At 46.4% G+C, this 12,011-nt stretch overlaps 2 protein-coding genes and 1 long non-coding RNA gene across 8 annotated transcripts in view; 1 reads left to right on the top strand and 2 right to left on the bottom strand.

The window, feature by feature from the left end:
* The window catches only part of LOC148219968 (uncharacterized), a 2,547-nt gene extending 1,521 nt beyond the window's left edge, over window positions 1-1,026 (top strand). Inside the window, exons 4-6 of one of the 4 annotated variants that reach the window (XR_015799610.1) lie at window positions 124-191; window positions 290-397; window positions 465-1,026. The gene's annotated coding sequence lies outside the window, so the exon portion shown is untranslated. Of the gene's footprint in view, window positions 1-123 lie in introns of all 4 variants that reach the window. The other 3 variants (XR_015799608.1, XR_015799609.1, XM_088156943.1) reach the window with 3 other exon arrangements.
* On the bottom strand, window positions 143-6,761 carry LOC148219967 (uncharacterized). 3 transcript variants are annotated; one of them, XR_015799612.1, is made up of 6 exons: window positions 6,623-6,761; window positions 5,406-5,558; window positions 3,657-3,825; window positions 2,544-2,701; window positions 1,191-1,348; window positions 143-856 (listed from the first exon to the last, which is right to left on the bottom strand). It is a non-coding gene; the product is annotated as an uncharacterized LOC148219967 (long non-coding RNA). The 3 variants fall into 3 exon arrangements; XR_015799613.1 differs by lacking the exon at window positions 6,623-6,761 and adding an exon at window positions 6,581-6,597; XR_015799611.1 differs by lacking the exon at window positions 6,623-6,761 and having other exon boundaries at window positions 191-856; window positions 5,406-6,534.
* A 2,509-nt stretch (window positions 6,762-9,270) lies between these two features.
* Window positions 9,271-12,011, bottom strand: part of LOC148219966 (uncharacterized) — a 61,401-nt gene continuing 58,660 nt past the window's right edge. The window contains exon 9 of the mRNA XM_088157036.1: window positions 9,271-9,501. Coding sequence (XP_088013162.1) covers window positions 9,271-9,501 — 231 coding nt within the window. The remainder of the gene's footprint in view (window positions 9,502-12,011) is intronic.

Raw genomic sequence — 12,011 nt, 5'->3', positions numbered from 1 at the left:
TTGGCTGGGAATGCAGGGCAGGGGGAGGCCAGGAGCTTTAAGAACTTGAAATAACTTGGAAGAAAAAAAAAAAAAAAATTCACCTTTTTCTTCTGTGTTTTTTTTTTTTTTTTTTCCTTTCAGATGCTGGACTTGCCTCTGTGGATGTGTGCTGAGCTCTCGCTGCAGGGGACTGTCAGGCCTGAATGGCTGTGAGTTTGTGTTCTTCTCACTGGGCAATCAGAAATTATTTTTAATTAGACCACAAAAATGCTTCCTGAAACCTTTCCCCTTTCCTGCCCCTTGCCAGGACTTCTGAATTTATAGCTGTTCCCTGATGTCACTTCCCCTGCCTGACTTCTGTGCAGCTCCTAGCTGGGAAAAACTGGGATAACTTAGGATAACTGGGATAACAGAGGTGAGAACGTTAGCTGGATTTTTCTACAATTTCTAATTCCATACTGAAATTATTTCCAATTCCCCAGGGAGAAGAGCACAAACTCACAGCCGTTCAGGCCTGACGGTCACCGAGGGAAATCTGACACAGTATTAATAAGTACCCTTTCCTCGGAGCAGTCAGCACCCCAGTCCCTCCAGCCTTGGCAAGTTTTTGCAGTGAATGGAATGCAGCCCCTCAGACCTTGCACCCCCTGAACACCAGGAGAGCTGGAGTTTCACCCAGATCCCACATTCCCGTGGCAGTTAACCCCAGCAGGGAGGCAAAGAGGAACCCTGCATCCTCTGACTCACCCCACAGCACGGGCAGCACCAGGAGCCCTCCAGGCTCAGACCTCTGGTGCTGAAGCCTCTGGGCTTTGGCTGATCAAACACCACAGCTCTTGGCAAAGATGCCAGGAGAGTCGTGATTCTTCCTGTCCTGGAAGAGAGGAGGGAAAGAAAATTAAGTCGACTGCAGCAATCAAAGGATCTCAGCTTTCACACTTCAGCTCTGATTGCTCATTATGGGGTTTTAATCCATGACAGGTGACACCAATTCAGAGTGCCCTTAGTTAGGAATAAAAACGCTGGCAATTTCAGACATTAAAAGGCTGCTCATTTTTCTTATTGCATTCTTTGCTTATTTTTAACAGAACCCTTTTCATCCCAGACCCCACTTGTCAGTTCTTCAATCCTTTAGCACTGGACTTGGCACAAAGGGATACCCGTGGTGCTGCATAACAAGAAATCCCAAAGAGAAACCCCTTCCAAACCTGATGGAGAAAGCTTTCAAGGCACTCCAGAACACAAACAGCTGTTCCTGCCTTGTCAGGCCACACCAATTCTGTCCCATCCACCTGAACTGTGCAGGTGAGGCAAAAGCTCCCCTTCCTCACTGTCTGAGACCACAGATGTCCATCCCGGGCAGCACCTGAAAACAACGTGGGAAAGGTAAAATGAGAGTGTCTTCTGTCAGAAAAGAAGTAATAATTATAATTAGAACTTCTGGACAAATTTTAGTAACATCTCTTTCGTATGATAAAGACAGGCCATGCCCATCCTTCCAGCCCAGGTGGAAACAGGAAGGAGAAGTACAGGAAAAGCAGAGTCCCTTATTTGGATGGATTTCCTAAAGACTCTGCTGCACTGTGTGCTCTTTGTGCTGGACACAAGATAAAAGCCTTTAGCTAACTCAGCTCTAGTCTGGAGTTCAGCCTTCTATGGGCATCTATAAAAGAGAAATCTAACTTGGACCTTACCAATCCATTTGCTTGTCCTCAGGAATTATTTTCTAGCCCATTTTCATGCAGCAAGTTGCTGCGTGAACACCTTTGCTGAGCAGCAGGTACAGAGGTGGAGCTCCCCCAGGGGCAGGGCTGGTACCCAGCCACAGCTCCTAAACCATGGAATATCACCCCAACAGTGCAGTGCTACCCCTGCTCCCCCAGCCAGGAGTCCTTGCCAGATTCTGCCAGTTCCCACACAGCTCTCCAGCTTTACAACTGCTGGACGTGGCTCCAAAACCTCTACACATCGTGTTTTGATCCACTGAACAGACAAGCAATGCTGGCTGCCCATGTGAATGTACAGCTTGCTTTCTTTAGGAAGCAGCTGTTAAAAAAAGACTAAAAATATCCCGAGTTTTGCCTGCTGTTCTGGTGCACAAGATAGCAGCAGCAAGGGAAGGGAAGGGAACTGTAAATCAGACAAGGCACTGCCTGTGATCCAAGTGCTGGCAGAACCAACAATGGAAGACTGTCTCTCCTTTTACCATACCTGCCTTCTCCCACAGAGCTGCCAAGAGACAACGAGAAATCCTACAAATCTAAAAAAATCGACCTTTCTTCAGACTTGGTTATATGGCGTTTTCCTTGCAAATAAAAAAGCTGCCGTTTGGACCACTCCTTTTCCCCACAGTAACAGCATTAGAACTATTCCAGTCTCACTCCAGAGTACCATTACCAAACGTTACAAATATTCCTTTTAAATAGTTACATCTGACAACAAGAGTAACTTGTAATTAGAAAACTCCAGGCTGAGGATACAGATTTACAGGAACATCCCAGAACTGCTAAAACCAGTAAAAAACTCCAAGTATTCTCAAGTATGGTGACGTTTAAACATACCTGTCCACATCTGTTTTGATTGATAAGCTGGTCTCCTGCTATGAGGGCATCCCAGTTCTGTTGTTGTGGTAGGTCCTTCACCTCTTCATTGGGCAAATCTATTCGATGACTGAAGTCCCCACACCAAAAAATAAGTCATGGGAAAAGAGCATCCTTCCCTGTCAAACAGCAGCACACACTGGAGTTAAAAACAAGAGAGCGACACAAGTACTCCTTCCAGGTTCACAAATTCGGTTTTTAGCTGTGAAATATCCATCATTTCTGACTGATGGAGACAACTGACATACATTCTAGTTAACTCCATTAACTACACCTAGGGTGAAATTAGGGGATGACAAGCTGACACTTGCTATCCAAAAGACAAAAGTCTGCACAAAGGCTTTAGGAGCTCTTCCCAACGAGTTCAACCTTCCCTAACGCCAGCAAACATGCAAAGCAGGCAGAGAAAACAATGGACACTGGGAATGTGGTGCTAGGACTGCACACACACTTATCTCTGCTATCACCCACCGCTGGGAAAAATACATTTCCATAACCCAGTCTGCTAGGAGTGAAAGATCCTAACTCCACGGTAATCTATCTGTGCAATACATGCAGTGGCAGTGAAAACTAACAGCATGGAAGGAATCCTTCCTTTACACAGATCACAGCCTGTAACATAACAGCACACCAACAACACATGCTTTTGGAAAGATTTCCACAGGATTTGCTGTTCCCAGCAATACAAGACACAGGAACTGAAGAACGCAGTGAAGAAGCTAATTCACTTAAGAATCAAGACCTCATATATATATATATATATATATATATGTATCTATTACTTTTAAGAAAGAAATTCTTCCCTGTGAGGGTGGGCAGGGCTGGCACAGGGTGCCCAGAGCAGCTGTGGCTGCCCCTGGATCCCTGGCAGTGCCCAAGGCCAGGTGGGACACTGGGGTTTGGAGCAGCCTGGGACAGTGGAAGGGGTCCCTGCCATGGCAGGGGGTGGCACTGGATCTTTACAGTCCCTTCCTACACAGTTCTACGCTTCTGTGATACCTTTTCCAATGTTTGTGATCTACTTAGAAAAACCAGAGTTTTCAAGAAAAAGTAATGACAAAACACAAATCTTACTATCATGGAATTCGTGGATCCCGGCTGACTTTGGTGCATCCAGAAGCCAGTCAGTGAGGGTTTGATTTCTGAAGGCAATACTTCCAGACTGCTTCCTCCCACGGCACTGGTTTTGGTTTTGCAGACTTCTACAAGTTCTCACACGTGCTCTTCAGTACTTTCACAGATGCTGCAAAAACATTGGAGAAGAGATGACTTTGATAGCAAACGTTTCAGAGCACTTGGCAGTGAGATCTTTGCAATGGACGTGCACAGCCCAAGTTAAGCTCTCAGGGGAAAGCAGCCTTGGAGACACAGCACCCGTGTGCCTAAGACACCGACTGAAAACCAGCAGCAATTCGTTCAAAACTATACCCAGAGAAATCATACATGAAGGAAACAAATCCATGGTTTATAAATATCTTCTGCTCTTTCATCTCACCCGTGACTCTCAAAGGAAACCATCACCTTTCACACGTATCAACAAGGAAATCTCTGCACACTGGGCACTGACTGAGCTGCAGTCTGCAGGAACAGTGCCCAGCCAGCTGGGCTGAACAGGAGCCAAGGAACATGTGCTGCTGATGCACATGTAGCCAGGGCCACACACACCTCAGCGACAATGCCACTGCCACAGAGTGCAGTCTGGGCTCCATCCCAAACCTGGCTCTGCTCGTCTGGGCACACCAAAACCTCTCTGATCACTCGTGCTGCCGCGTGGGCCTTGCCTGTGAGCTGTCTGTGAACACACACTGCTGCAGGTACAGGAAATACAGGCTGTGATCCATCAGGGATGCTGCGAGGGATCGTGCTGCTATTAAAAAACACTCCCGAGTTCACAGCTTGCATTGTCCACGAAAGGCCCTTAAATGCGTGTGGCAAGGAGGCAAAAGCTGAACAAAAGCAGCCCAGGATTCAGCTCTGTGAACTGCACTGGACACAGAGACAGAAGGTGCTCTTTAGGCAAGGCCAAGGGACTTTGGCAGACAACGGGGATGAGCTGCAGGGAGCACCTGATTGCAATGGGATTGTGATAGGATGCACTCCCTTCCTGGCAGACAAGCTACAGCTGATGATCCCAAAAACCACACTCACCATCCACACGTCAGGCAATTCACTGAAAGGAACCCCGAGAGAGCAAAAGAAAGAGCAGCCAAGGAGTTAGATGGAACAGTATTATAATACTTGAAAAAGAACTGGTTTTCAGTACAGAAATGGGTATTAACACACTCAAGGTTAAAACGATTTTCTCCTATGCACAGTTTCTGTATTTTTACTTCTAAGTATTCTCGGGCTTTGAAGAATCAAACTGACAAATAAGAAATGGAACCATTTCAGGCGTCAAACTTTTCATTTGAGAAATGAGAATGCAACTTAAAAACTACATTTTAAAAGACGTACTCAGAGTACTCAAAACATACAGGGAGAAAAGCAAAAATACTCCACGAAACTAAAGCTGATTCGAATATTCATTCTTCTGAGCTATGTTCTAAAGAAATGGAAGATTTGAGCCTTATCCTTGCATACACAGTGGTGTTATGTGGGAGGCAGAAGCAGGGCTAGGAAGGCATGTACCGGAACGTGACCTGGTTTGCAGCACAACCAACCATTTTAAGTTAATTTTTTTGGTTGGCTGGGTTTTGTTTGGGATTGTTTTAGGGTTACAAAGAGCAGGTTTTTAAAGAAAATCTCATCGTTGCTATATTCATGGCAGAATTCAATCAAACCCTTATGGAACACTGCCAAAGCATTGCAGAAGAGGTACCTTACCTTTGCTTTTCCTCCAAGGGCTCCAGTTCCAGCATCAATTTTCCTGACAGAATCACCATTCACAGACCACGTGCATCAGAAAACTTCCTGAAAGCGAGGAACTCGCTGAGGCTTCTCAGCTAATCCTAATACCTCCAGCTGTTCTGTCAGCACCTGGAACAGGCGAAGACGCGTGAGCAAAAACCCAAACAAACCAAACACAAACAAAGAAACCCCAGTGTCAATAGATTTCTGAAAAGGCACATCCTGGTTTTCAGCATATATGCATAAGAACCCCACAAATCTTGAGTTTCTATGAACCATTCACCAGATCATGCCTGAAAGGCTGCAGTGCAATTTAGCACCAACACTTCATTTGCCTTTGAAGGTAGGTAGCAACAGAGGAAAAAAATAGGTAGCTAATTTGTAAATGTTTTCATCTTAAAGTTCCCCAAACACAACACAAAAGCTATTTTCAAGAGCTTTTATAAGTCTTTGACACCTTAGGGTATCTGACAGCAAGAAGAAGGAGCCTCCAATAATAGACACAAAACGGCCAAGGCAAAATTCTGAAGGCTGGGCAGGAATCAACAAAAGACACCAAAGGAAACTTGCAAAACAAAACTATGAAGAAACAGACAGGACCATGTTGGAAATTGGCTCCTTGCTCTTATAATTTTAGGGGGCCATCTAGAGTTCAGTACCTGTTCTTTTAAGTATCTACTGTGTGACATAAAATAAGAATCCGTATAGCTCATTCAATAGAATTTTTAAATTAAGTTAGCAGTTCTTCAGGATTAACCATTTCCCTTCTTATTCATTAGCTTTATGCTTTTAGCTCTCATACTTGAGCTGAAATCATCACTTAATTCTCGGTGCTGAAAAATCTGGCACACCTGGTTTAAAAAAACGTTGTATTTATGCAGTTCTTAAAAGGCTATGAAAGGAGAAAACAGAGCTATGAAGCCAAGTCTGGCATGTAAGTACTCTACACATCAAGAGCACAGGAAGATATTCTTCTGCCACAGAAAACTTGTGCTAATGCAGCAGCCAAGCACTACATTGCCAGAATTAGGAACGTCTGTTCTACAAGCAGTGCCTTGTAAGTTCTCACAGCAATTTCTCTTAAGAGGAGCATTTGAAGGAAATCCAATTCAGCAAACAGAAGGATAATGATTTTCCTAGCTTTCCAGCACCTGGATTGTTTCATTTTCCGACATGAAAACAACTGAAATAACCTGTTCAACACATCTTCTCAGCAGAGGCAGGGCCAGGGACATCTGAGCCAGGGCAGTAAAAAAAAAAAAAAAGGAAAAAAAGAACGAAGTCACTTCTTGAATTGTATTTAATAAAAGTAACAAGAATTTGCGATATAACTAAAGCCAACTCCAACGCCTCATTTTGCTGATAAAAATGAAAAACAAGCCTCTCCCCTTTAGCTGCAGGGATGCTGGAGGCCCTCAGGCACTCAGAACTGCTGCACTTCCTTTGGGAGAGGCTCAGGAACTCCTGCTACAAAGCTCTCCCACGGATCACGTTAACACCCACGTGCTGCTTGCTCAGCCACGAGTACAAAATTCGAATGCCTCTCCCAAGGACACACACTGCTCCCTCATTCTGTCATTGCCACTGCACTCTTTGTCCACCGAGGTCAGCATGCTATCAGCACCTTTACTTGGAGACCTAACCACAGTGGCGACAACTTTTTCAAGATTTTTTTTTTTGGCATTACTATCTCTGCGTTTGATTTGAAATACAAAGCAAAACGCCGGACATTTCCCAAAGGAGATGCTCCACACCTGGATGTGTCATTAACACAAGTCTTTGAGCTGTCACAAGACACAACTTTGTTTTGCTTTCAGTCTGTTGCTTTTCGATTTGTGCTGGCATTACTCGAATCCCCCTATTCAAAATTTCAAAAAGGCACTTTCAAAGCTTTTTGGAGCTCACGCCCCCATCACTCAGCAACTGTTTCTCAGAAGAACCTCACTCAGCACTCTGCTCTGCATTAATCTAAAGGAGGAAGGCTGTGGAAGGGAGAAGAGAAGGAATGTTGCCTACTTCTATCCCTGCTTCTCTTGTCCCGCTGAGATAAGCACAGCTTTCCCCGGGGATCAGGAAGAAGCAGAGAGCAGAGCAGCAAACGTGCATCTCCATCGTGCTTTGGGAGAAAGGAATCTCTCCAACGGGGATCCAGTGCAGTGCAAAGCACGGCCCTGAGCAGGAACATTTACAGCTCACAGGAAACGGAGGGAAATGCTCAGCGTGCTCTACAGGAACAACAGTCACTGCATGTGGCCGCCCACCAGAAAAAGGACTATCGACCACGTGCACTAAATCCTGAGGTCAAAGGCCTGAAATTCATTCCTGTCCCCTGAATGTCTCACAGAAAGCCTCCTTAGAGATTTTTAGAGCCTACACAGAATGAGACCAGACCTTAGCAGAGTCAAACAGTGACTCATGTTTCAGCTGTTAAGCATCACCCAGGAGACACTGAAACCACAGTGGCAGAGGCAACATTCTTGATCTTCTTGCTGAGGGCTGAAACACAGCCCAGCACCACAGCTTAATCTCAGGAAATGTACACAAGTTATACACACAAACCCCTTCGCTTCCTTTCCATCAAAACCAAAACATCCACGCTCTAAGAATTTCTGGACTTGAGGCTTAAGCACACTGTGTAGTTTTTCTGCCTTTCCACCTTTAACCATCTGATGATAGTCCAAGTTCACCATTTGGATATCAGCTGAATGTTCAGATGCTTTCAAATGGCTCTGGCATTGTAAACATAAAAAACCCCAAAACCTAGAAATATACCGGTAGCTGAACATACAGAAGTAGGAGCTAATCAAGAGATTACAAATATTTTAAAAGCTCTGGCACACAATTCCTTGTGCTGGTCACTAAACCCTGTTAATAATGTGCTGTGGGAGCTGCCATCTGTCCATTCAGGAGTGCTCCTGAATGTTGTGTTACTGATGGTACATGATATTGTATTATAGCATACTACATTCCATATGATCTATTACATACTCCTCATAGAATAAGTGATATAGCACATGCTTTATCAAATAACATATAGATAACAAGTGATAAATCACACACACTCAGACACATTTGAGAAAAGCATCACTACAGATTAATAATACAGAATAATACAGAGTACGTCAAAAAGTGAAGTGTTCGCTATGCCAGCTAACAAACCACTAAAAAATACTTTTCAAGCATACCGAGTCACACGACGTACCTTCCTCTATTAGAAAAGAATGTTTAAAAAGAAACAGAGTATTAGGATTTCCTGTGCTAGAAATGTTGTGCTGAATTGTAACATCTTTCTCTGTCAAAACATTTTTAGAAGCTCTGGATGCTATGCAAGTTCTCTCATCAAGAACTAAAAGTACCGGTCAGCTCTTTGACACAAACCCCAGGGAAACTGCCCAACGGCCCCCACGTCTCACCTCTCTGGCAGAGAGAGCAGCTGCCTCCTCCTTCCGGCTGCTCCCGGGTGAGGGCAGGGCGATGGCTCAGGCAGCTCCGGGGCCTGTTCTTTTTTCCTCGATGCATTTCTGTTTTCCTCCGTTTCCCCGGCCTGGAGGGGAACGAGTTGAGAGCGCGGAGAGCAGCCGGGACGGGAGCGGGGCCGCTCCCAAGATGGCGGCGCGGCAGGACCCCGGCAGAGATAGGCGTCCCTGACGGTGCCTGTCGCCGCCCGCCCGGCTCCCTCACGCCTGCAGCGCCACTGAGCCCACAGCGCGCGTCCGCACGCTGAGAAACGCCGCGGCAAAAACGCCCGGGGGGGATCGGTGTCGGCGCTTGCCGCAGGCGGCCCAGTTGACGCATCGGGGTCCTCATTTTCCCGCCTCTTTTTGCCGCCATATTTGGAAGGTCAGGGTGGTGCGGCCGGAGCCGCCATGTTGGGAGTGCTGCAAAAAAAAAAAACCTGCCGGGGCGCCGGCTCGGGGGCGCCTGCAGTAGCGGAGCGTGTCCACAAGGCGGCGGCACTGCCGGTGAACTCCAGCTCCGCCGGGTTCGGGTACCCCTGCCCCCAAAATTGACCCCACTTGAAGGGGACACGGGCAAGCAGCGGCATGTGCTGGGGGGCTTTTCTGCCAACTACCTGGAAAAGGGAAAAAAATAAAAACCACCAAAATAAAGTTTCAAACGTGGTGTGATAAATGTGATTCGTGCTAATTAAGTTGTAACTATATTAACAAAATTGTATTTAGATCAATAGAAGACAATTGTTACAGAGTGAGGGGGGAGATGGGTGAGACAGGACAAAGGACATCTTCCAGATGTTGGGAGTCGAAGAAGAAGGTTGGAAGAAAGTCAGATAAGAATAGTAGAAGGACGTAGGTCTGACAAGCAGGATCTAGAAATAGAGCTTCAACCTTGAAGCTGTCAAAAATGGAATGATTCCAAGCATGGGACTTAATTAGAGTCATGTTATGGAAAACATCTGCTCAGTCACACAGGGCGCCTGCGCTACCTGCAGGTCACACCTCGGTCACTGATGAAGATGATGAGCCTTCATCGGAAATAAGACCCTCAAAAGGATGAGAGACCCCCTAAGCCATTAGTGGAGCATGCGCCGTGCAGTATAGTGACGTAGATTTTAGGAATAGAAACGAGGAGGAGCTTTCTAGAAACTTCTGTAGCCTACAGTCAATAAGTGGGATTGTTAGCCTGGATGCTTTGGTACGTGAGGAATGGGAGCCACTCCCCGTATCCCCGGTCGGAGGGGGGCCCCTCCCCGGTCAGTTTTGCTTATGCTTTATACGAACCTCAATTATACTAAATTACTTACTGCCAAATTTTGTATATTCTTAAATATATGCACTTTGATTGTTTCATCTCCAATACTTTAATTGTCATCTCCAATACTTTGATTGTATTAATTTTGTTACTATTAAAAACTTACTAGTAAATTTAATCTTGTTGCTTGATAAATTGGAAAAAATAGAACATCATTCATAACAGTGGGCAGGACATGCTTGGTTCAGGTAGATTGAAGTGCTCCCGGCGCCGGCTCCGGCCCAGCATTCCTGACCAAAGCCTGGGGGTTCCAGCACAGCTGCCAGCACAGCCCGCTGCTTCCCCACGTCCCCTTCAGGCGGGATCAATCTTTGGGGCAGGAGCAGCCAAACCCAGCAGCGCTGGCTTTAAGCGATCTTGGGGGATCTCCCCTCTCCCGTCCTCACCCGATTCCCGCTGCCAAAACGCAGCCTGAGGCTGAGCTCCCATGGCCTCAGTCTCTCCAAGGAATTGCCGTGCATTTCTCAGTGCAGCAGGGCAGCGATGCTGTTCCCCTCACGGGGATCGCCAGGGCAGACGCGTGCACGGCCGGGCTGCTGCGGGCAGCAGCCGAGAGCCTATAGTTTATTTTTTACTATTTTAAATTTATTTAATTTATTGCTTTTATTTTCTTATTTTGTTTAATTCCATCCCATTCCCTGTTCCATGTTCTGTTCTTTCACTGTGCGCTGTTGTGTCAGCGGAACGCCACGAGATGGCGCCGCGAGACCGGGGGAGAGGCGGTGGTGACACCGGCAGGTGACACCGGCAGGTCACCCGGATTTACCTGGGACACCTGGGCCCGATGTGACACCGGCAGGTCACCCGGATTTACCTGGGACACCTGGGCCCGGTGTGACACCGGCAGGTCACCCGGATTTACCTGGGACACCTGGGCCCGATGTGACACCGGCAGGTCACCCGGATTTACCTGGGACACCTGGGCCCGGTGTGACACCGGCAGGTCACCCGGATTTACCTGGGACCCGTTTGTGTCACCTGGGGTCACAGCCCTGGCTGTACCTGGGACCCGTTTGTGTCACCTGGGGTCACAGCCCTGGCTGTACGTGGCTGCAGGACCGAGTTAAATCCAGGATCCCAAAGAAATGTGCAGGTTCCTGATGTTTTTTTCCCATATATAAATTACCTGAAACCCAAGTTTGAATTGAATTTAAAGCAATCCTTCCCCTGGTGTCCCCTTGCCCATTTAATGGGCAGACCATTCATTTCCATGGGAATGTTTTTAAACCGAAATATCCAGGAGTGAATATTATTGGGATTTTTCAGAAGATTTTTGTTCTCCCCAGTGGCCTGAGGTGCCTGAATTCCCAAGCAAGCAGGAGCTCTGGCCATCAACACAGGGAAAAATGCCCCAAACAGCAGCAGAATTCCCACCTGGATTTTCCCTCCCTTCCCAACCTGTGTTTTTCTCCCTCCCCGCTGCTCCCAAAGACCATTCCCTGGGAAATGCCTTCTTCCCCTTAAACAACCATCAGGAAATACCCATTTCTTTTTATCACTCTTCAAATTTTGTCATTTCGTGTGCTTAAACCTCTGTAAGTTCCAAGTCCTGCACTGGGATGCAGGAGTTGAGGGAAGCACCAGCATGGGATAAAACTGGGATCATGGATCACATCCCAAAAGGCTTTTTTTTTCTTAGCACGCAAAGAAATCCACAAGGAAAAGGAAAAGGGAAAGGAAAAGGAAAAGGAAAAGGAAAAGGAAAAGGAAAAGGAAGTTTGAGGTGGTTTCTCTGTTTATTATATTTTCGTGTTGATAGGAAAAAGGGAGAAAAACGACGGCATTTGGTGAAATTCCCCCCTTTCTGAGCAG

Source organism: Sturnus vulgaris, chromosome Z, assembly GCF_052056855.1.
Source record: "Sturnus vulgaris isolate bStuVul1 chromosome Z, bStuVul1.hap1, whole genome shotgun sequence".
Classification (NCBI taxonomy): Eukaryota; Metazoa; Chordata; class Aves; order Passeriformes; family Sturnidae; genus Sturnus; species Sturnus vulgaris.
This window is presented reverse-complemented; position numbering and strand designations above follow the sequence as displayed.